The 22,388-nt window shown below is 45.0% G+C and overlaps 1 protein-coding gene across 1 annotated transcript in view; it reads right to left on the bottom strand.

Annotated features, from left to right (window-relative positions):
- Positions 1 to 20,272, bottom strand: part of ELP3 (elongator acetyltransferase complex subunit 3) — a 92,866-nt gene extending 72,594 nt beyond the window's left edge. Inside the window, exons 1-7 of the mRNA XM_075497652.1 lie at positions 20,170 to 20,272; positions 18,572 to 18,671; positions 17,524 to 17,662; positions 15,930 to 16,000; positions 13,505 to 13,568; positions 11,559 to 11,627; positions 9,554 to 9,708 (exon numbers count right to left, since the gene is read on the bottom strand). Of these exons, the coding sequence (XP_075353767.1) occupies positions 9,554 to 9,708; positions 11,559 to 11,627; positions 13,505 to 13,568; positions 15,930 to 16,000; positions 17,524 to 17,662; positions 18,572 to 18,671; positions 20,170 to 20,188 (617 nt within the window). The 5' untranslated portion in view covers positions 20,189 to 20,272. The remainder of the gene's footprint in view (positions 1 to 9,553; positions 9,709 to 11,558; positions 11,628 to 13,504; positions 13,569 to 15,929; positions 16,001 to 17,523; positions 17,663 to 18,571; positions 18,672 to 20,169) is intronic.
- Positions 20,273 to 22,388: the final 2,116 nt, after the last annotated feature.

Consider the following 22,388-nt stretch of genomic DNA (forward strand, 5'->3'; position numbering starts at 1 on the left):
AATTTTTAATGGTGATTGAGCTCATTGCTTTGGAAAAGTATTTTGGCTTTTAGCTGCTACAGTAGCTTAAAGCTGCATCCTCCCTAGGCACAGACATCCCTCGCAACTCCAGTGAAGATGTGTTGGTCCCAAAGAGCAAGTTCCTGCTAAGGAGTGAAGTCAAACATTTCTTATCATGGCTACAACTCCCTGCGAATGCCACAAGCTGACTTACAATGAGACAAATACACCAGAGAGAGACGGAACAGAAGAAGAGAGCACAACAAAGGTGAGTGACCACTTGTGTCTTCCTAGAGGTGGGGAAAAGCAAAGACCTAGAAAGGAGAATGGGACCAAGAACCACCGCTGGAAGAAACAGGAGTATCTTGCAAAAAGCAACGCTGCATCAAAAACCAGCACAAGCTCAAGGAGTCAGAAAGTCAGAGATGAAGAAGAAAACACCTCCTGCCCGAGCCTGCAATGGAGCTGCGGGATCCAGCTCACGAATGCGAACACCTACACTGAGCTGGGGCTCTCATCTCCCGTGGCAGTCAGCAGTGCCCGGTCAACAGAGCCCAAAGAGCGACGCAGACCCAGCTTCAGCGCCTGCTTCAGCACAAGCTGAATCCCTCTCTGGGCTCCGCTGACTATATCTCCGCTGGCTGTAAGGGGAGATCAGGCACCCAGTTCACATGGAAACATCTGAATTGAGCTGTCTTAACCCACATCTCGCCTCAGAGCTGTTAGAGAAAAGGTGAATCTTATTTATATTGAAGGAACAAAGGCCCTTCCCACTAATTTTTTAATTTTTAGAGCAGCACACAATCTATCTCTGGAACCGAATCAGGCAAAGGTCTTGCAGAAAGAGGAAAAAGTAGGTAATCATATAATCCAAGGCCCAGAGAGGGAGTGACCAAATTAAGGCTGCACAAACATCCCCAGCTCTGCCAGTTCCCAGCTTTTGAGTACTTGACTTCGCAAACTGATGGGCCACGAGGAGGCACAGAGTCCCAGAGCGCATTAGCTGCAACACATTGCAGAAAGACATATCTCAAAAGCAAACAGCCTCTGCTCTGCCTAGTACAGCGTTCACAAAACAGTCACAGGAAAAACACTTCTTGACATCCTGCTGCAAAAGTACAAAAATTAAACCTGCCTTTTTCTGGCATGCCTACTGCACCCATCTTGTTACTAGAAAATGACTTTTCTTTCAAATTAATTTAGCACTGTTGAAAGGCAGCGGATCTCAATTTACAATATCAATGAGGCAAGCGCAGCACAGCTGAGGGAACTGGAAACTGCATCTCACTATTTTACCAGCCCATTTTAATTTGGGCTGGAAAGCAATCTCTGCTGAAAGAAGGGAAGAACGTAGTGCAGGTCCCACGTTAGCTCTCTAGGGCATGGGAGCATCAGTCTAGGATCGCTTGCATCCTTATGGAGCTCAAAGCAATGGCTAATGTTTGATCTTCTGCACACTTGGAAAACCAGAATACAACAGCAATTAAGGCAGTACTTCTGTAATACACGGGATGGTGTAATACTTTTTGTCAGGGAGGAAATTAACCCAGAAAGCTTATTTAGTACCTGCCACACCGTCTCTGCGTGACATTACCTTTGGATCACCAGCACCATTTGAACTAGAACCGAATAATAATCAGGCCACGTTCATATTCATACAAGTGACCAAGCCATGAATAAAGCTCCATCTCCAGTTCCCAATCCCAGCTGAGTACTCAGATCCCATCCTAGCATTAACATTTTAGTGCAGGTCACCGGAGAACTTGTTATGCTTGCCAAATTACACGCGCACAGCAGTGAAGCAGCAAAAATGAGAAAAGTATTCCCTTTGGCAGGTGTTCAGCAGTAATTTGCTGAAAATGTACAAAAAAAAGGCACTGAAATTCATTATTTAGCTTTGACAATGTCATGACCGCTAGGGCCATCATCCCTTTCACCAGCGTAGCATAAAAATACAGATCAACAGCATTTACAAATATTGCTAAATTTGGTGTAGCTCAAATTTCTGTTATGAATAAACACTACGACCTGGTAAACTTTTGACAAAGATATATTTGGTTCCAGCATCCACCTTAAGTCACATAATATCAGATGTGCTGTTGCACATGCACAGAAATATGTGGGTACAGCTTCCTCATATCTACCTTCCCTAGCTGTCTACGTTCAGTCACAAACCTGAATATTTTACATGCAGGAGAAAATGCTGCGGAAATACTGAACAGGACAGATAACTGGATAGGTAATCACTTTCCATAGCTGCAGGAGGGAAAAAGATGAACAGCTACCCATAATAAGATTAGGATCTGATAAGATGACTTCCACTTATATATCTTCCAAATAACACACACTTCAGCAGCTAAAAGTTGGGTCTTGCAGTAGAAAATAAGCAATGCAAAAGTAACAGGATGCCAACAAAGGCCGGCCAGCCAGCTTTGGGGTAAATTTCCTCAAATTCTGCAAGCTGGAAAGACATTATCCATACTGAAGGCATTTAGGGGTAAACACTCAGCAACAAACAGGTTTTAATGGCAAACGTGGCCATAGAAAAGTCACATCCAAAGGTAGAAAACAAAGAAAATCCACCTGCTTCTCCAGAACGTTAGGAACTAGTCCTCACATCTCTGGGAATAAAAGGAAATTTAGGCAGAATCTGTGTTGTAAACGATCTGGCACTAAAACAATAGCCAGTTATCTCCTGCCTGGCACAGAGGCACAGGAAAATCACTGCCCAGTCAGATGTCCTGAGGGATTTGACAAGACAAGCTCTGATGGATACAGCCACAGCAATTTGCAATGTTGCTGCCTCCTGCTATTCACTTCCTTCTCTGCCAGAAGCTGCTGCCTGCACAGGAGGAGACGCAGAACCGGGTAAGTACCCACACACCTCGGCTGCCCAAATTACTGCTAGAATAGGAGCTTAAGCCGACAATTACAGCGGTTTGTGCTGGAGCTGCTAGAGCTTCAAGAGCCTACCTGTCACAGTACCTACTCATTACGGCAGGTCAAGAGGTGAGATCTGACTATCAAATTCTGGCAATTTGTAGCGGGGCAATTTAACAGGCTGGGCTCCCCACAGCCAAAGCAGTAGCATATCTTCTTGAATCGCCATCCATTCCAGATTACGTTAATTTGCCACAGGGTGAATTCTGGCAGCTGAAGGGTGGACGACTACATTTAGCTGCCTGTTTTGGAAGTGGTAACCTCAAGCAGAGGGTCAAAGTAGATAAAAAGAGAACAGTAACCTCTTAAATAGCCCCAGCATGAATCACTGGAGCTAGTGAGTCAAAGCTCTCAGTTGTTTTTGCTAGAGTCACAATTAGTACTCAGAAAGCACAATTAAGATACATTAGTGTAACAAGCAGCCATATGTCAATTGAGCCATCTGAATTATAGGACAGTATCTTCTTCGCCTATACTAAATGCAAGGTAAAGCATTGTATTGGGTTTGCATGGCAAGGTTTTGGTAGCAGGATGGCTACAGGGGTGGCTTCTGTGAGAAGCTGCTAGAAACTTCCCTTAAGTCCAACAGACCCAATGCCAGCAGACCTGCCGCTGGCCAAGGCCAAGCCCATCAGTGACGGTGGTAGCACATCTGGGATAACGTATTTAAGAAGGGGGGGAAAAAATACCCTGCACAACTGCAGCCGGAGAGAGGAGTGAGAACATGTGAGAGGAACAACTCTGCAGACACCAAGGGCAGTGAAGAAGGAGGGGGAGGAGGTGCTCCAGGCGCCGGAGCAGAGATTGCCCTGCAGCCTGTGATGAAGACCATGGTGAGGCAGGCTGTGCCCCTGCAGCCCATGGAGGTCCACGATGGAGCAGATATCCACTACAGCCCGTGGAGGACCCCACGCTGGAGCAAGTGGATGCCCGAAGGAGGCTGCGACCCCGTGGGAAGCCCGCCCTGGAGCCAGCTCCTGTGGACCCATGGAGAGAGGAGCCCACGCTGGAGCAGGTTTGCTGGCAGGACTTGTGACCCCGCGGGGGACCCACGCTGGAGCAGTCTGCTCCTGAAGGACTGCACCCCATGGAAGGGACCCACACTGGAGCAGTTCGTGAAGAACTGCAGCCTGTGGGAAGGACTCACGTTGGAGAAGTTCGTGGAGGACTGTCTTCTGTGGGAGGGACCCCACACTGGAGCAGGGGAGGAGTGTGAGGAGTCCTCCCCCTGAGGAGGAAGGAGCGGCAGAGACAATGTGTGAGGAACTGACTGCAACCCATATTCCCCGTCCCCCTGCACCGCTGAGGGGGAGGAGGTAGAGAAATCAGGAGTGAAGTCGAGCCCGGGAAGAAGGGCGGGGTGGGGGGGAAGGTGTTGTAAGATTTGGTTTTATTTTATCCTACTCTGATTTGCTTGGTAATAAATTAAACTAATTTCCCCAAGTCAAGTCTGTTTTGCCTGTGACACTAGTTGGCGAGTGATCTCTCCCTGTCCTTATCTTGACCCATGAGCCTTTCATCATATTTTCTCTCCACTGTCCAGCTGAGGAGGGGAGTGACAGAGCGGCTTTGGTGGGCACCTGGCGTCCAGCCAGGGTCAACCCACCACAAACACATTTGCTTAAATCTCTTTCCTTGAGATTCACAGTACACTAGAATTTCTCACAAGCAGGGCCAGCAAAATACGTACAGAAAGCCAGCTGCAACAGCACAGCCATAATATGCCCACTTGTTACCCCATGTAACTTCATTGCATATCTGTGCCCTCAAAGTCAAGCAGCCGAGTTAAATCTTGGTAAAATTACAGCAGCGGCAGCAGCAAGACTAGATTTATGGGCAGAAACCTTCATCCTCTAACAAAACTCCTAAAGTCTTACTTGGAAATTAAAGAACGACCTTTTGAAAGTAGGTTTATTCCTCACTATTGACAACCAAAATAAGGAGTTGGTTAGTCATCAACCTTTATGATCACCATATTTCTTGTGGAGAAACTGCAGCTTCTATTAGAATAATTACTGATACACGAGACCTAATGTAGGTATTTGAGACAAGAATATAACGATCTTTCCAGAAAACACATCATCTGATAACCACACAAAACACATTTTTCATGGGTTGCTCTGATCTGGCATGTTCGAGAACAGTGATTTCCAGCTGGGTATTAAAATGCATCAGGAGCTCCACATATCAAACCAACTGCTGCTGAAGCTGCCAGTGCTTGTTTTTTTTTTTTCTTCCTCGGATGGACTAAGAGGTTTTAAACTGGACCCACAATAATCCAGCCCTAAGCAGTGGTTATTTAAAACCCGTGCCTTCTCTTTCAGCGAAGGCTCTGAAGTAGCTGGATCTAGCTGCTTACCGCTTGCCAAAAGCTCAATACGGCTTTTGGGATACCTAAAGAAAATTTCCTTGTGCATAATGAAAACATTTGTGGCAGCGGGAAGCGTTGCTGCCTGCTCATCGGCCCAGCAGAAGACACAGCTAATGGCGGAAACACAAAAGGACACTTGGCAAAAGCAATCAATGACAAGCCTAAGAAAAAGGCCGTCTCACGGTGTTGTCCGGTATTAGGAGCTGCACTTTCTCCATGAGGAATCAAACACAGCCAACAGTACTCACTTCTGCAAGTTCTGGGCTTCAACGCATGATGCGAGTGGAAAATGAGCCTTTTAAGAGACTACTGACTGATGAGTGGATGTAAACTCGAACCAGTCTTGGATTACAGACCTATTATGGAAATAGTTATTATGTCTGCTGTGCACCTGAATATTGTCACATAAATATCAGGTACACAAGATGCTTGAATTGCAGAACATGAAGTTCCAGTAATTTTCTCCCCTTCTTATTTTGCCGTTAACAACGTGATTTACGACCAGATTGAACATCAGACAACACATGATGCTGTTCAAATAAAATTTAAAAAAATAATTTCTGTGCATTTTTAAATACACTAAGAGAAGCCAGGCTTGATGTTGCAGTCCAAGGAGCTGCACAGGCACGTAGCCTAGGGGGACCTTTCTGACACCCACCTCTCTCAACACAGGCAAGTTCTCCTTTGGCCTCATTCACTAAGTAAAAGTCAGATCCTGGCTCAGAGAAGAGGTGCTCAGCCCTCGGAGTTAAGTGGTGAGTCACAGTGGCAGTTAAATATGCCCAGCACCTCTAATGACTCATGGGTGAGGTGAGAGGAGCAAAATGATGGGGAGCAGCAATTCTCATTTGCATGTGTATTTCACACCTTCTTGGTTCACTGTCCTCAGGAAAGAGCAAAGGCAGCCGCAATCAGCGATCAAGTCAACACTTCGGGCTCGATGGGAACGACTCCCAGAGGAAGATGTATTTCTCTGGTGTACAAAAAGAAAAATCTGTCTTATAGTGATTCTTTAGCAGTAATTACAAATCTCCTCCTAAAGAAGGGAAGCTTATCGCCAAGTCCACAACCTTGCTTGATAGGCATCCAGAAGTGCACTGAAGTCTCACTAAGTGGTGTTCTCAGCAGATAAAAATTAAAACTTCTCAGTCTTGTTGCACACTCTCTACAAAACAAAGATGCCCTCTGGCTCTGCAGTTCTTTACTCATTCCTTGGCCAACTTATTTCTCAAGCATACCAAAGCACCTCAGGCAAAGACTTCTGTGTGAAGAGTCCAAAAAGTGCTTATTACCTCAATAGGGAGGTGCTACAGAAATATCAAACACCAGCAACACTTTCTTATGGAATTAATTTCCTTCCTCCACTTGCAACAGAGTTGCTATGAAAGCCTAGCAATTTCTCTGTTTATATTTTTTAAAAATCACACTTTCGGTTGGTGAGTTCACGTATGTGAATACGGTCACTTCTACACTCATGTTCTTTTCATGCATCCATAAAAACCAAAATCTTAACTTCCTTCAGGTCCACTCATGCAAAAAGGATCTCCTGCCGCTTTATAAATAGAGGTATAAAGGGAGTTCTTCGCACCCTCCAAGTTAGCTGCCCAGTTTACCTGGAAACAGTTTAAAGCAGCAACCTAGCTTAGATGCTCTCAGCCATCCCATGAAGATCCTGCTCTCTCCACTGACTACAAAGCCACAGTTTCAGACTGATTTATTTGGCAGCGGCTGGCTAGAGCAGTGCCCCACTTCCCCGAGACAGATCACTCCCAGTCCCACATAATTTCCGTCATTACAGGCGCTGCTGGGTTTGCAGCTTTGTGATTTACCGAAGGGCCGGATTCACCATAGGACTCTGAATCTCTAAGAAAGCCAGAAGCCAACTCAGAACATCAGCTGGAGTCCAAGGGCCAACACAGTTTGAGGGCTTATTTCTTTAGTCAGACTTGCAGTGCTGGTTCCTGGTGAGGAACAGTATATACCTTCATAGCAGGCTATGGTCATGCTGTACTCGTTGAAACTGCACAGTCACATCCTTTTTATCAGATTAACTGGGACCAGAAGCTGCAGTGGGCTGATCAAGACAAAGTATTATATGAAGAAAATTCCAAATTACATCAAGAGGAGGATGCCAGACTGATGAGCCCTTCAGTGCTGCCCAATTCAGACCGTATAGGTCAGCATATCACTATCACTGAAAAAACAGCATTGGATGTAGAAGCAGAGCTCAAGTTTAGGACAAAATAAAGAAATGACTGGACTAGAGGGGAAAAAAATGTGTTCACAGTTAGGTGGACTGAAGCCTGTATAGATAGATACTGCACTGGTTTAATCAAAGGTCATGCTCAGAAAGACTTTTTAAGAAGTATCCTAGCTGAAGGTCTTTTTCCCCATTGGGGAATCAATGTACAAAATCTAAAATTAACTAATGATTTGCACAAGGAGGAAAAATTTCAAGGCTACCATAATTGTATTCAAAGTAAGGGGCGAGGGAGACCAGATCTCCGCTTACCACCTAACACAGTGGCCACAATATAAAACAAGTAAAATATTGTCAGTATTCCCCATGTAGTATCACCTCTGTTGATGGAAGTAGTGAGGGAGAAGGGCTGAATCCTCATATACAAGAGAAATAAATTCAACCTTGACTGTTTATTCCAAGTGTCATTGACCATCTCAAAACGGTACTGCAGTGACACAGTACAACTAAACACAAGAAGCACAAAAAGTAAAAGGTCTGATTCATCTTGAACCCAATTTTCTCGCCTCTAGAATATTTAGGAAGTGCAACTTGAGTAACTCCCACATACCTCCATTTACTAAGCATTTAACGTGAATTTTATGTTAAAAATATAAACCTTTATTTATCTGCTGGGAAAAACCCCACAAATTGTTAGTGCAGGTTTTCTCACAGTGCTCGATCTGCGTGCTTGCAAGGCAGTACACTGACTTCAGAGTCACTTCATTTTTGCATGCACTTCGAATGACTTGGTCACACGGTCTGTGTCGTAAATAGTTTCCTCAATAATCTGCAGACCAAAGGACAGGCTACTCCAAAACCAATTTTGGGTCCAGTAAAATTAGCTAGACACCTGCAGCAGAAAAAATATGGAATAACCACATCCTAAACCACCTGATGTATGTATAAGCACAGCACTAATTTGAATAGACAACCTGCAAACTCCACCCTTCTTCCATAATGCGCTGTGTCCTTCTGTGCTCACAACCAGGGCACTAGAGTAAAAGAAAAGCAATTCTTTTCCTAACTTGTTTGTGATTTTATCTTGATAAAATCCACTCGGAAAGAGCAGCATAGCACTTTTTGTCTGGTGTTTGAATGACAAGTAAAAAAAAAACCAAAGAAAACCAGCAGAAGTGTTTGCTGCCCTCCAGAGGAAAACCAAATGAAATTACAGCTTTAAAATACCAAGGTAGACATGAAGCTAGACAAGGGCTAGTCCTACTCAGTTTAAAACTGCTTTCTTTAGTAGATGATAATGATATCAAGGAAAATCCACTGCACTGAACAACAACCAGGTAGCAAACTAAAGCTGTCAGTAGGGATGCTCACCTAGTTTCAACAGCTCCAAAACGTCAAATCTTTCTTATTTTTCTTCTCAGTTTTATACTGCAAAATGCACTGGAAAGTTATGTATTTAATGACCCAAAGCACACACAAATAAATCAGCCTCTGATTTTCTGTTCATCGACTGTAAAATGAGAAGAGCCGCATCTCCCTGTCACACCGAAATACTGCAAGGGTAACTGCGTTTGAGACTGCAAGGGGCTCGGAGCTCCTGAGCACTGACGCTCTTGGGGGTGAGTCATCCCTTACAGGAGCTGACGTCTGGCCTCCCTCCAAGCCAGGATCAGTTCCCCTTCCCAGCTAAAGGAAATAAATCCCATGGCAATGTGATTCGTCACAACTCCAAATCAAGGTGATGAGGCATAAAAGGTAGGAGTCCAGATGGAATGCCAAGAAATTAGAAGCAGCTTAGCATTTCCTACATGAGAAAATAGATAAACCATGGCCCTATCTTCTGCTGGTGCTATGCAGTACACAGAGCAATGCTGCAAGTTGAGCTATAAATATTCTGTGCCTAAACACGTATTTGGATAAACACTGCCTTTCAAAAAAAAAAAAAAAAAAAAGCCTTAATTTTTGTCTTCAGTGTTTTCTGTCCTTACATCAGTTAAAAAACACTTTTAAATAATTACATTAAAGAAAACCAAGATGTTTACCTGACGGCCTCTGCTACATTATTGGAAGTGTGACCTGATAAGGCATCGTGAAGGTTTCTGATGAAGTAATCTCTGTACTCTTCAGGCAGGGCCATGAATGTTCCACCCATCACAATGAACTCTACCTTATCCACGCTGTGGCCCAACTGCTTCAGCTGTAAAATTAAAAGTACCAGGGAAAAATTACCAATCAGGGACTTATCTAAAAGACTTCTTTGAAAGCCCTGACATTCATACACTGCATTTCCTTCTTTAGCCGTTATATCTTTTATGAATGCCAAAACCTGAAAAAACTCAAAAATTATTTTTCTACTGCAAGAACACAGTGCAGGTATTGAGCCCAGCATAACAGGTTTTCTTGACACAGCAGAATTATTTGAGCCCAGCACCTTGCTGATGGGAGTTACGCTGGTTCCAGTTTGAAGCTAGCTTAGATATGGCCAGTAGGAAAAGTTTCCTCACATCTGCTTCAATCCACATAGAACTAACTTTCCTTAAAACCTTGTGGGAGAAAAGGACTACGCTGAATCCTGGAATGGAGAATTTTCCAATGGATTTGGAGATAAACAGGAAACCCATCAAAGCAGAACAGGACTGAGAAACCCTTCAGATCTTCTAATTCTCCAGCGGAGACCCCAAAAAATCATTTTGGTAGGAAAGCCACTATCTCAGTACTAAATTTTCCATGTAAGTAATTATCAAGAACTAGCAACTGCCACAAAAGTTCAGTACAATTTTGTTGTAATATGGTCTCTTATCAATAATCAGGTATTGTTCAGAACAGATGGCATCTTATAAGAGGTTCAAAACTTGTCATTCATCTAATGGAAATGGTGTAGACAATTAAAAGGTCTAAAAATAATTCTTCTATGAGGTTCAAGTCAGGCTAACGTAGAATTATAGAATCATGAAATGTTGAGGTTGGAAGGGACCTCTGGAGATCACCTAGTCCAATCTCACTTCTCAAAGCAGCATCAGCTACCGCAGTTTGTTCGGCGCTGTGTTCAGACAGGCTTTGAGTATCTCACAGGATGGAGACTGCACAACCTCTCTGGGCAGCCTGGTCCAGTGCTTGGTCACCCTTACAATTAAAAACTGTTTCCTGATGTTCAAATGGAACTTCTCATGTTTCAATTTGTGCCTGTTGTGTCCTGTGCTGTTCTGTCACTGGGCACCACTGAGAAGAGCCTGGCTCCATCTCTTAGCGTCTCCCACCAGGTATTTATACACATTGGTAAGATTCTCCCAAGCGTTCTCTTCCCTGGGCTAAATAGTTTTGGCTCTCTCAGCACCTCCTCAGATGCTCCAATCCCTTCATCATCTTGGTAACCCTTTGCTAGACTTGCTCCAGTATGTTCATGTCTGTCTTCTTCTGGGGAGCACAGAATTGGACACAGCTCTATAGATGGGGCCTCACCACTGCTGAGGCCAGAGGAAGGATCCCCTCCCTTGACCTGCTGGCAACACTCGTCCTAATGCAGCCCAGGAAGCTGGTGGTCTTCTTTGCCTCAAGGCCACAATGCTGCTCATGTGGTCAACCTGGTGTCCACCAGGACCCCCAGGTCTTTTTCTGCCAAGCTGCTTTCCAGCTGGTCAACCCCCAGCATGTACTGGTGCCTGGGGTTGTTCCTCTCCAGAGGCAGGACTTGGCATTTCCCTTTGTTGAACTTCAAGAGTTTCCTGCCAGCCCATTTCTCCAGCCTTGTCCAGGTCTCTCTGAATGGCAGCACAATCCTCTGGTCTATCATCTACTCCTCCCAATTCTGTATCATCTACAAACTCGCTGACAGTGTGTCTGTCCCAACATCCAGGTCATTTAACAGAGAAGTTAAACACTATTGGCCCCCAATATTGACAGCTGTGTTGTATCACTAGAGACCGGCCTCTGGCCGGACTTAGTGCTGCTGACCACAACCCTTTCAGCCCACCAGTTCAGGCAATTAAAAGCATTATCATTATTTTCATCACAATCACAACACATTCCCCTTTCACTGTAAAAATTTACCTGTTCCACTCTGTGTCTTGTCTGGAGATAGGGGTCATATCTAGCCCGAATGGCCCTCATGGACGTTGGCTAAAAGAAACAAGGAGATCTGTTTTGTAAACTTTTTTTTTAAAAAAAAACACAGTGAAAAAGAACAAAAGACAACTTTTAGCACTGAAATGCTAAAGTCTTCTAATCCTAATGGACCCTATAGTCTTCAAACTCACAACCAGAGAATCCGTCCAATTGTAAATTTGAATTTGGCTCCTTAACACTTTTTTTTAATCCTTGGATAGTAATATGACATAGAGAGAATGACACAATTTTTCAAATTGTTAGTGCACTATGACAGGATGGATAAAGACTCTCTGTAGGGAGTCTCAAAAAATATTGCAAAAAAAATCACAAACAAAATGTTTTTCAAAATACGAGTTTTTCCATTCTGTTCATTTCAGTTTTTCTTCACTTGCACAACTGTTATCCAAGGAGTGTCCTGTAGAACTCAGTCTCAACTTCAAATATTCTTTCATCTAAACATATTCTTTCAACTGGAATCCCTAATAACTTACTTCTTATATTACTAGCTGATGTAAGCCTATTAATAATACTCTAAGATAAGGTTTTCAAGTATCTTGTGCATACTGGATTTGTTTGGTATTTCATATCTGTTATAATAAAAGCTCTAAAGGATAAGGACTCTTTAAATCATGCATAACTCCCACATGCTGTTAGTATTAAACAAATGAACACAGCATATCCAAAACAACGTGAAGTAATATAAATATACACAGGATTTTCCTACTTTGCACTAATGGGACAAGTTTCAAGCCACTGATAAAAGACTAACAGACAAAATCCACACTAAAAGGATGCTGCATCACTGTTTACCAAATTCGTCCAGTTTGTATTTTACCTCATTTTACTACTTTGTATCTGTACAATAGCAATGAGTTGTTTTGTGAAAACCAGTCACAATAATTTAGTCATAACAAGATCTTTTGCTATTAAACTTCTGGCATACAACAGGAAAGTGCTATTTTGCTTATATATATTTAGCGAGATATCACTGCAGATATAGACGTATAAGGGCACAGATGTAATTTCAGAGGCACTAACAGCTAAATAATAGGCTTTTTTCCAGAGCTTGACCTTTATTAATCCACAGGGTCCTGTAGGTTGGACAGGACTGAAAGCAGGTCCAGTTAGGGCAGGATGCTCATGGCTGTGTCCAGTCAGTGACTATCTTTAAGAATGGAGTTCCCAAAACCTCTCTAGATCCCTACCCAAGTATTTGACAACTGTCATGTTAAAACATTCTTTTCTTATATTAAGGCACAATTTTCCACACTCCAACTCATGTTTGTTGCTTCTCATCCTTCCACTGGGCAGCTCTGAGGAGGAGTCTGGTTCTGCCTTTTCTGTACCGTTCCCTTAAACCCATACTGAGCCACAAGTTAGACTGTATGTTTCTGCGGGACTGTTCCATTAGGAAAATTTTGACACAGATTGGTAACTGCTGTAGGAATCACAGCTAGCGTTCATTTCAACAAACCGCGTGCAGCAGCGTCCCATGGGAAACAGCAATGTCACCTTCAACTGCTCTTACTCATCGCTTTCCACAGCTGGAGATTCAGATTAACAGCTGTTCCCACACCAGCAAGTCACGGGATACAGCCACGACGCTGCACTTGCCCTGCTCAGAATCACAGGCTGCTCGCTCCTGCTCTACAGCTTATTACACATATAACAGTATAAAGAGCAGCAAGGTGAGGATAAAGAAACAACTGCTACAATAATTGAGAAGAATTTCCAGGCTTGTAGTTGAGCTGCTTTAGCTCTTGAAGTTTATGAAGTTTCCTTTTGTTTTTTTATTCTTGCAACATGGGTGAATTTGTAGAAATGAAGAGCAGCCTAACCCAAGTTTATAGAGAGCGTAGGCAATGCATTATGGCAGACCAAAGTAATACCTCATATCCAGTGTAAGACTGTGTTGAATATTCAAAATCAGAATCAGGTCCACCTGGGCAGTATCTGCAAATATTAAAAGACAGAAAACAGGCATCAAACTCATACAATTGCAAAGACTTAATCTGTCTGAGGTACGGGTACACAGAGGGCGCAGGCTGAGCAGACGCTGCTCTAACTACACCATCCCTCATCAGAAACGCAGGGGAACACAAATTCAAGACAGCCTGACCACAGCAACATGCCAACCGCTCTCCTGGCATTCGGGAACTCTCCTCTAGGCAAAACCAAATCCACAAAAGGAAGGCCTTATCTCAAGCACTACGGTACTTTAATGCTGCAATACAGCTTCTAGACTAAAGCTGGCTCACGACTGGTCAGCTGAGAGCATAGGATGAATGAATGAATCCCTGTGTTTCTGCATCACCCAATGTAAATATAGGTACAGACCCAAACGCACGTGCTGAGGACAGCAGTTCTGTGATATCCAGTCACACTGAGAGCAACTGAGCCTATGTACGTTTACAAACGCTAAGTATACAGTGCAAAACAGTTGTTTCATTTAATTTTCATGAGAATGGGATGTCAAAAAAAAGAGTTCAGACCTGTCAAATGACTACATCCACATAAAACAATTTGACAAGACTTACTAGAAGGAAAACGTACTGTGAACATATTTCTGGAACATGGCATTATTTTAGGGAGCTGCCATACAATTTTGGAGTAACAGTTACACACAGATTATTAGATTTTAAAAAGTAATTTTACAATCATAAACAATTCAAATATTTTCCACCATTCTATCAAAAACATCGTCTCATTTAATGTAAAATATGATTTTTGTTTGGCATGGAAAGACATAAGACAGACGCATCATCCTGTTATACAATCTGCATTTCTCTTCCAGAAATGTACAGAATTTAAATATCTTGATGGTGAGAAAGCTCATTTACATTTGTTTTCTGAACTTAGGAACATGCTATTTAATGAATACAGCATTCTAAGACTACTTCAAGAGAATACAGTCCATCTACCCTGGATAACTCTATGGCAGTTTGGTATTAAACTACAGTTTCCGCATCTAGAGGCTTGTTTGAAACTCTTACTCTGTGACACAGCAAGACAGGCTTGTGGCTACCACAGCATGACTGCTAGCCAGGAGAGGAACGGTACACGGCAGATAGTAATTGAAAGGAATATAAGTTTATTCTGAAGGGTCCTTAGCTTTCTTTTGAGGGCTGTGGGATTAATGATCAATCTACAGTCATTCTGTGCTCAAAGACGACCTGAGACAGGAGGGTTGACAGCCCCTTCACCGTTAGCTGCAGGCGCTTAGCACCTCCAACCGACAAGGTAACAGAGCGGTCAGCGTATTGTTACTTACAGGGAGCAGATCTCAAATGCACAGGCTAAGATAATGCCATCTCTATCAAATCAGACACATTCGGTGCACAGTATAATTGATTAGTTTCCTCACCGCCTGCCCTGCAAACTCAACCCAAGTCATCTGTCACCATTATAAAATTAATTACCAAATTACCATGGCCAAATTAATTTGCTGGCAAAAGTTGCGCAATCCAATTGAAGACATTTCATATAAGTAATTACCTGGAACATCTCAAACAGAATAGCTGCTCATGCAAAAAACAAGAACGGAGCCAGCTCACTCCGTGTTAGACAGCTGCTAGTGAAATACACTGATGCTTTGGGAGTGACAAGGAGGGAAAGAGAAGCAACATTTTGAAATAGATTAACCAATATGGTTAGAAAAAAACTAGATGAGATTTCAGGTGCACAGACTCTTAAGTCAAACAGAGGTAACATAGTTCAAGGTAAACCCAGCTTGCGCTTCTCAATTCAAATAAAACTCAGAAGCTATTCCCCTAACTCCACAAGCTCTTGGCAGCCGAAGGCCTTCCATCTGTGCTCTCGTTTCATTCCAGAGCCAGGCAGAGCCAGACCGTCGCACCGAGCAAGTCTTTGCAGACAACACCTGCACCTCCTCAGGTGAGTCTCAGTTCAGCAGTTTTCAAACTTTTCAGATGATTGAACCCTCTTTCTTTCCTGTAATAGCCTTCTCCAATCTGCTTACATACCCAGTCATATGCACAACACACCTGCGCACCCTGCCACAGTCACACAACTTACATTTGATCATGAATATATTCTCTTGGTTACTATATTCATGAAAGTCTCTATCTACTAAGGTAAGTAGTGTTTGGCCCATGAAAGAAAAAAAAGTTTCCTCCTTGAAGAAAAACAGAAAACAAGTAGACTTCTTAGCATTATGTGCAGGTATCAGCACTCTGCAACTTTGCACTTGTGCAGAAAGGAAGCCTGTCCCCAATACAATGCTACTGCAATACCAGATTTACACAGAAATACTGGAAAACAGTGCTCTTAGGTCATCTAAACTGTCATACTTACACACATATGTTGCCTGTAAAGTTAATGTGCGGACACCTGTGTGGTTTACACATCACAGCCACGACAGCAATCTGTAAGAAGCAGAGTTACAAAGGAGAGAAATTATAGTAATTGCTTCTGAAGTTACTAAAATAAAGTGCATCTTGGAAGGCTATGTATAAATGTGCATCTGCGAGAGACTATTTAAAGATGTTTTCTGCTTAGTCTGCCACCTAGAATATCTGTGCGTTAACTCTCAAAGGAGATAATACTGGATAAACAGATAAGGACACTGGCCCAGGTTGCCCGTAGAGGTGGTAGACGCCCCATCTCTGGAAATGTTCAAGGTCAGGTTGGACAGGGCTCTGAGCAACCTGATCTACTTGAAAATGTCCCTGCTCATTGCAGGGGGGTTGGACTGGATGATCTTTAAAGGTCCCTTCCAGCCCAAACCGTTCTGTGATTCTATGATTCTATGACAACAAATATGTGAAGAAATAGGAATCCTATTATTTAATATTTTCACAATTCAGAATAAACTGGCAGAATTGTGAATATTCAGAATAAAGACCAGCTGTCTTATACCAAATCTGATTAACCACCTTGCTGAAAAGATGCAGACTGACATTCAGGTATTCACTAGGACCATCTAACATGCATCTAAAACAGTGCAAGGGTGAGAGCGTCCCACCATGCGTACCAAACACCACCCAGAAGATGAAAACGGGGAAGAGATGAAGAGAAACAAAAAGATATAAACCAAAGATAATAAAAATAGCTTCCTCCTTCCACCTAACTGAGCGAAGCCTTTTTTTCCCAGGCTGATCTCAGCCAGCTTTTCACACGTGAAATGCAAGCATAATGGAACATGCTATCTTCTTTTTTAAAAAGGACCAGAGGGAAGAAGAGACAGACACACTAAGATTTTCCAGTGTCCACTAATTTGGGGCACCCAACTTGGAATACCTCATTTCCAGTTTTCAGAAATCCTGGTTGGAGTCAGAGTTTAATGAAATATTCTATAGCCAGAAAGAAGAAATTAAAGAAATTAAGGGGGTTTTGGGGGTGGGTTTTTTTTGTGGTTTTGTTTGGGTGTTTTGGTTTGGTTTTTTTAAGTTACAAAAATTGAACAGTTCCCGGGATTTTGGTTTCTGGTTTGGGGTATTTTTTTGTTAACTTGAATTTAGGCATGCTATACATAACAGTAGGGCAGCTTAAAAAACACACAGCTGAATGTTAGCTGTACCTCTGTTCCTGCTTTCAGCCTGAACTACCTTTCAAAGAAACAGGTTAAATACTAACATTTTACCTTTATTCACCACGAGGGCCTGTAGATTAAGCTGCCCTGTTTCTACAGCAACTAAAAAGACCTGCTGCTCTGAAACAAGATCTCCAGACCCCCTCTTTCTCTTCTCCCAAATGCTTTGAAAGCAATAGAGGCCCTGTGGTGCCTCATCACAGAAAAGGCAACCTGGAAGCTGGCAATGCAGCCAGTGCATCTTCATTAAAGCTTCTGGACACACAATATCTGGGTCTTTGAAAACGATTAAATACAATTTATCGCTGAGAGCCGGGGAGGATGGTGGCGGATGGAGAGAATGATGTACATGCTTACCCCACTAGCAGTTCTTATAGGCTTGGCCTTCAGCTTTGGTACCAGCACCTTGCGGTACTGTGGTGGAACAGCAGCAATGATGTCAACCAAACGTGGCTGCGCTGAAAGTCCATACTTTGCCGACGTCTTGGTTTTCAGCCTGAAAGCAGAAATATCTCAAATTAACAACTCCATTCTGACTTGCATACCCATATTCCACAGCAGTGCTACTGCATTACTGTTCAGTTACACGGAGATCTAGGGAAGTTCTCCCAATTTGCCTTTCCAAGTAACTTATTTAAAAAGCATACAGTAATTCCTAATTCCTTGCAACAGCTGCATTGTGTATTAAGATACTGAAAATAAACTCCAAATAAAGTTGATATGCGACAATTGCCAATGTTCTGCATATTTTACTTCCAAGTATGATTTTATCAAAACATTGTGAAGCCCACAGGCTCCGGCTTACCCGTTTTTAGCGATTTAATTCTTTTCATAAGACTTCCATGCGATTAACCCCTACGTACACAGACTCTAGCTGGGTTAACTTCTAAGACATTCATGTCAGTTATTTCCAGCATCAGCAAAAGGTTGGCAGTTATATCATGTAAGTGAAATAAAAAGAGTGGGAGAAATTCAGGGTTTATTATTCCACATATGTCAAGAAGGAAGAACTTTCTGTAAACAACACCTTCATTTATAAGATGTTGCTAAGAAAATCTGATTTAAACTTTATACCCAAATTAATCTCTCCTTTCCCTGACAGAACTGACTTTGGGACTACTGAAGGATGAACACAGGTGGAAATGCAAAAAGGCAACAACAAGTTTCTTAAAGGTTTTTCACCAATACAACCCATTTTGTACTCCGAGCATTGCCAATGAAGTAGCAGATCACCACAGAATTCACAAACCTTAGTGGTATTTTTTTTAATCAGACAACAGTAAGAGAAATGACAGTAGCTTGTGAAAATAAAACATTTTAAAATAAAGCCTGAACATAAGAGACTGTACTGGACACGTTCATCAGTGGTGGACCAGCTCTTCAGTGTCATTCCAGAGTGACTTACTTGTTCAGATTCACATCTTTTCCCTGCTCGTGAGCCTCAATTAATTGCTTTATGATGTCAGCTATCGTCATCACCATCAGCTCTGCATGGCTGAGGTCTCCTGAAACGAGAACAAAAGAGCAAACCATGTGTATAGCCAATGCTTTCTAACTGCTTGTGGCAACCAAGGTGCCTCTGCTCTGTAGTTCATTTTTAATATTTCCTACAATTGGTGCCTACAGAGGGAATTTTGCCACTGTGTATCACTCTTGATTTGCAGCATTCCTTGAACAAACAACAGTCACCACCTCATATCACTGGTTTTCTTTTACTTCTAGGACAAACTCCACCTTCTTATGTCCGAGGAATCTGCACAACAGCTAGAAATAAAACATCACTGGAAGTTAAAGGCAATTAGTAGACTAGTCTGATGCTACCGCTACACATGGCAAGGGACAGAACGTGTTCTGAGAAGGATGGTGGGGCAAGCCAAACGCAGAGGCCAGCTCTGTGAACTCCTCTCCACCACAGAGAGGGTATGCTTCATCAGGCAGTGCTATCTGTGCTTTAAAGCTTCCCCACTGAGCCTCACAGACACACCCCATGCTGCAACGAGGGTCTGCACTGCATAGACTGTATACATTGCTTACGTTTCTTCTATACCAGGTTTGGGAGAAGAACGGCATTGCTATTAAGAGATCTGCCCACACTTCCTAACAACAACATGCATTTATTTCACCTTGTGGGGCTCCGTCTACGCCAGCAGGTGTTGGGACAGTAAAATATACACACCAAACTTGTCAGAAAACCCACCAGCAGGGACACAGCTGGGTGCACAACCGCTCCAACATGTTTTTGTTCGTGCCAGCTGTTCTGAAATCCAGCAGCATTTACACCCACCCGGGAGAAGCACCGCAGCAATGCTCCCATCCGGTCTCTCTCTGCAGGTAGTTTTGTGGGACAGACCATACCACTGCTAGTCCCACGCTGGCATCATCTTTGTTGCCCCATATCTTTTCCCCTGTTTTTTTTTTTTTTTTCCCCTTTGCCATGAGGGAAAAATCCATCGATACCCGGGCTCCCCTACCCCCAGCACCCCATTCTGCATCTGCCAGTCAGGGCACCGGTCAGGAGCAAAGCAAACTCCTGAGCACCCACAGGGATGTAAATGACTCTGCCTCCCAGTGACAGCTCCCAGATCAACAGTAGGGAGAGAAAAGGGGTGGCTCACAGAGGGGTGCCAAGTCCCTCCAACCCTCAAGCAAGGTGGGGGCTGGCCCTTCACCCGCCCTCAAAAGAACATGGAGAGGGGAAGCGAGAAGTCTTGCCTCGTTTTCCCACTCCACACACACGCGCAGCGTTAGGGGAGGTGGTAAAGACCTGCCACCCCACACCTCCCACCCCCCCAGGGCCGGGGGAAGCATGAGCAGCCCCGTCCCACAGACCCCCCGCCATGCCCAAACACAGGGTAAAGTGTTGCTCCTCAGTCCCCCCTTACACACACACACGGCCGGGGAAGGCGGCAAAGCCCTGCCCCACTGCCCTCAGCTCCTGGGAGAGGGGCAGGGGCCACCCTGCCACCAGCCCCCGGGCACTGCGATCCCCCCACACCCCAGTACCTTTCCTCTTCTGCTTCATGCTGGCGGCACCCCCTCAGCCGCTCCCCTCACGGGCCAGGCCAGCGCCTCCTGCCGTGAAGCGACACCGCCCCTCGACACGCGCCGTCGTGAAAACGTCGCACCTCCAGCCGCGCTGCCGGAAAGCGACAGGAGGACAGGGAGGGCGAAAAGGGGGGGAGGTCGCCGTACCGCGCATGCGCACACCGCGGGAGAGGCGGGGCGGCACCTCCGCCAGCCGCTGGGGGGCGCCGTGGGGAGAGCCGGAGCGGGCGGGGCCGCGGCGGGGCCGGGAGCGGCAGCGGTAGCGCTGCCTGAGGGGGACCCCACGCGTGTGTGCTGGGGCCCCGCGGGGCTGCCTCCCTGCCGGCCCCTCCTTATCGTGTCCGTCGTTGAAATACCCGGCGTTTACCCATATTTATCGGTATTGCGGGGAGGCCCGAGTCACCCTGAGGGCCCCCCCCCCGCCCCCGCCGCCAGCCGCCTTCGGGCCCTGCGCCCCTTCAGCGCTAGATGGTAGCAAAGTATCGATATGAGGAGGGGAAAACCAGCTGGGTTTTCCTGGCAAAAGGCTAAAAGTCCTTCCCCGAGAGACGGCTGGAGAGCTGCGGGCTCCTGGGGAGCAGAAGGAGGGGAGGCCCGGGAGGAGTGCTGGGGTGGTGGGAGGGAGCGGGAAGGGGAACAGGGGCTTCACCCTGTGAGGAGCGGCTGAGGGAAAGGGCGGGCTTTGGGGGGCCCTGACAGCAGCCCCCGGTACCTCCAAGCAGGTAAAGTCTTCACAGTGGTTGCGTGGTGAGAGGACAGTAGGTAACGGGTGTAAGTTTTAAGGAGAAAGGTCCAAACTGGGTGTAAGGAGAAACTTTTTCATCGGCAGGCCAGCCAAGTGTCGGAGTGGGTTGCCCATAGCGGTTGTGTCATCTCCTTCTTCCGAGGATTTGAAGACCCAAGTGGGTAAAGCCCTCAGCAACCTGGGCTGCTCCCAGAATTGACCCTGCTTAGAGCAGAAGGTTGGACCAGAGACCTCCCAGGGTCCCTTCCAGCCCGAATTCTCCTACAGTCCTATGAAATGAGCTCAAGATCCTTCCGTGAATCTCCAGTGACTTCTAGAGCCCACAGGAGCTTCAACATCTACAACTTCTCCAGGCAGGGAGTTCCATGGCTGAATTATATCTTGCGTGGGGAACTACCTGCTTTTGTTTGTTGGTTGCTGTTAGCCAGAGCCTCACTGGTGCTGCCAGCTCCCACCTCTCCTTGCTGGTGGCATCCTGGTCAACCGCTAGATTCTGGTGCATCTCTTTGGGAGTAACATGAACCTAGCAGTGAGCAGAGGGGAGACACTGCCTGGACGAGAAAACCGGACTGCAGAGGAGGAGAGAACAGGCAGCAAGCAAAAACACACCACCAAAAAGAAAAAAAACCCCACCATATGACAGAAAAAAATGAAGAGAGATGCTGGCTATGGCCAAGTGACCTGCTTTTGTGGTTTGTGGGCTGGTAAAAACCTTTAGACAGGAAAAACCTGTCTAAAAACCTCCTGATCTGGGGACGGACCTGAAGATTTTTGGCATCACACTCACGACGGGTGTGCGCCTGGGGACTGAAGGGTCAGCAGGGTTTGCAGGGAGGGAAGAGGGCACGTGGAAGGAGCCCGCAGGTTGGCTGTTCCTACTGCGTGGGTTGGTTTGTAAAGCAACCGGAGCCTGCTCTGGTGCCTGAGGTCAGCACGCGCAGCCTGGCAGGCAGCTCGTACGAGGGTGTATGTCTGTGTGCACGTGTCGTGAGACCATCCTGTCTTCCTCACCTTGCTGGGTGGGTTTGGCAGCATCCTGCCTGTACAAAGCAAGATCCCAGTATGGAACAGGCTGAAAACACGGTTTAGATGATCTATGCCCGTTGCTACCTCTCTCCTGCCTTCAGGGCTTTTTAGAGATCTGAATGCCGTTTCCTTCCTACACAATGTTCTGGGAGTGTCCTGCAATGTCTGGACCTGTCTATACCCGTGATTTTACCTCCCCAGGGGTCTCCCAAGCATCCTGTGCCAACCAGCAATTTATCAGTGGTTTGGAGAGTGGCTGTGATCAGGATACAGGCTGTGCAAACAGCTACAAAGCATCTATCCGGGCATGCATCTCCTGCCATCACCTTTCTCAAACCTACTGCACCAGCTGCTGTGCAGCAAGGGACGTTTCAGATGTGACCATGCAGTCAGGGGTTGTTTGCGT

This window comes from Mycteria americana, chromosome 3 (assembly GCF_035582795.1).
Source record: "Mycteria americana isolate JAX WOST 10 ecotype Jacksonville Zoo and Gardens chromosome 3, USCA_MyAme_1.0, whole genome shotgun sequence".
In the NCBI taxonomy this organism is placed as follows: domain Eukaryota; kingdom Metazoa; phylum Chordata; class Aves; order Ciconiiformes; family Ciconiidae; genus Mycteria; species Mycteria americana.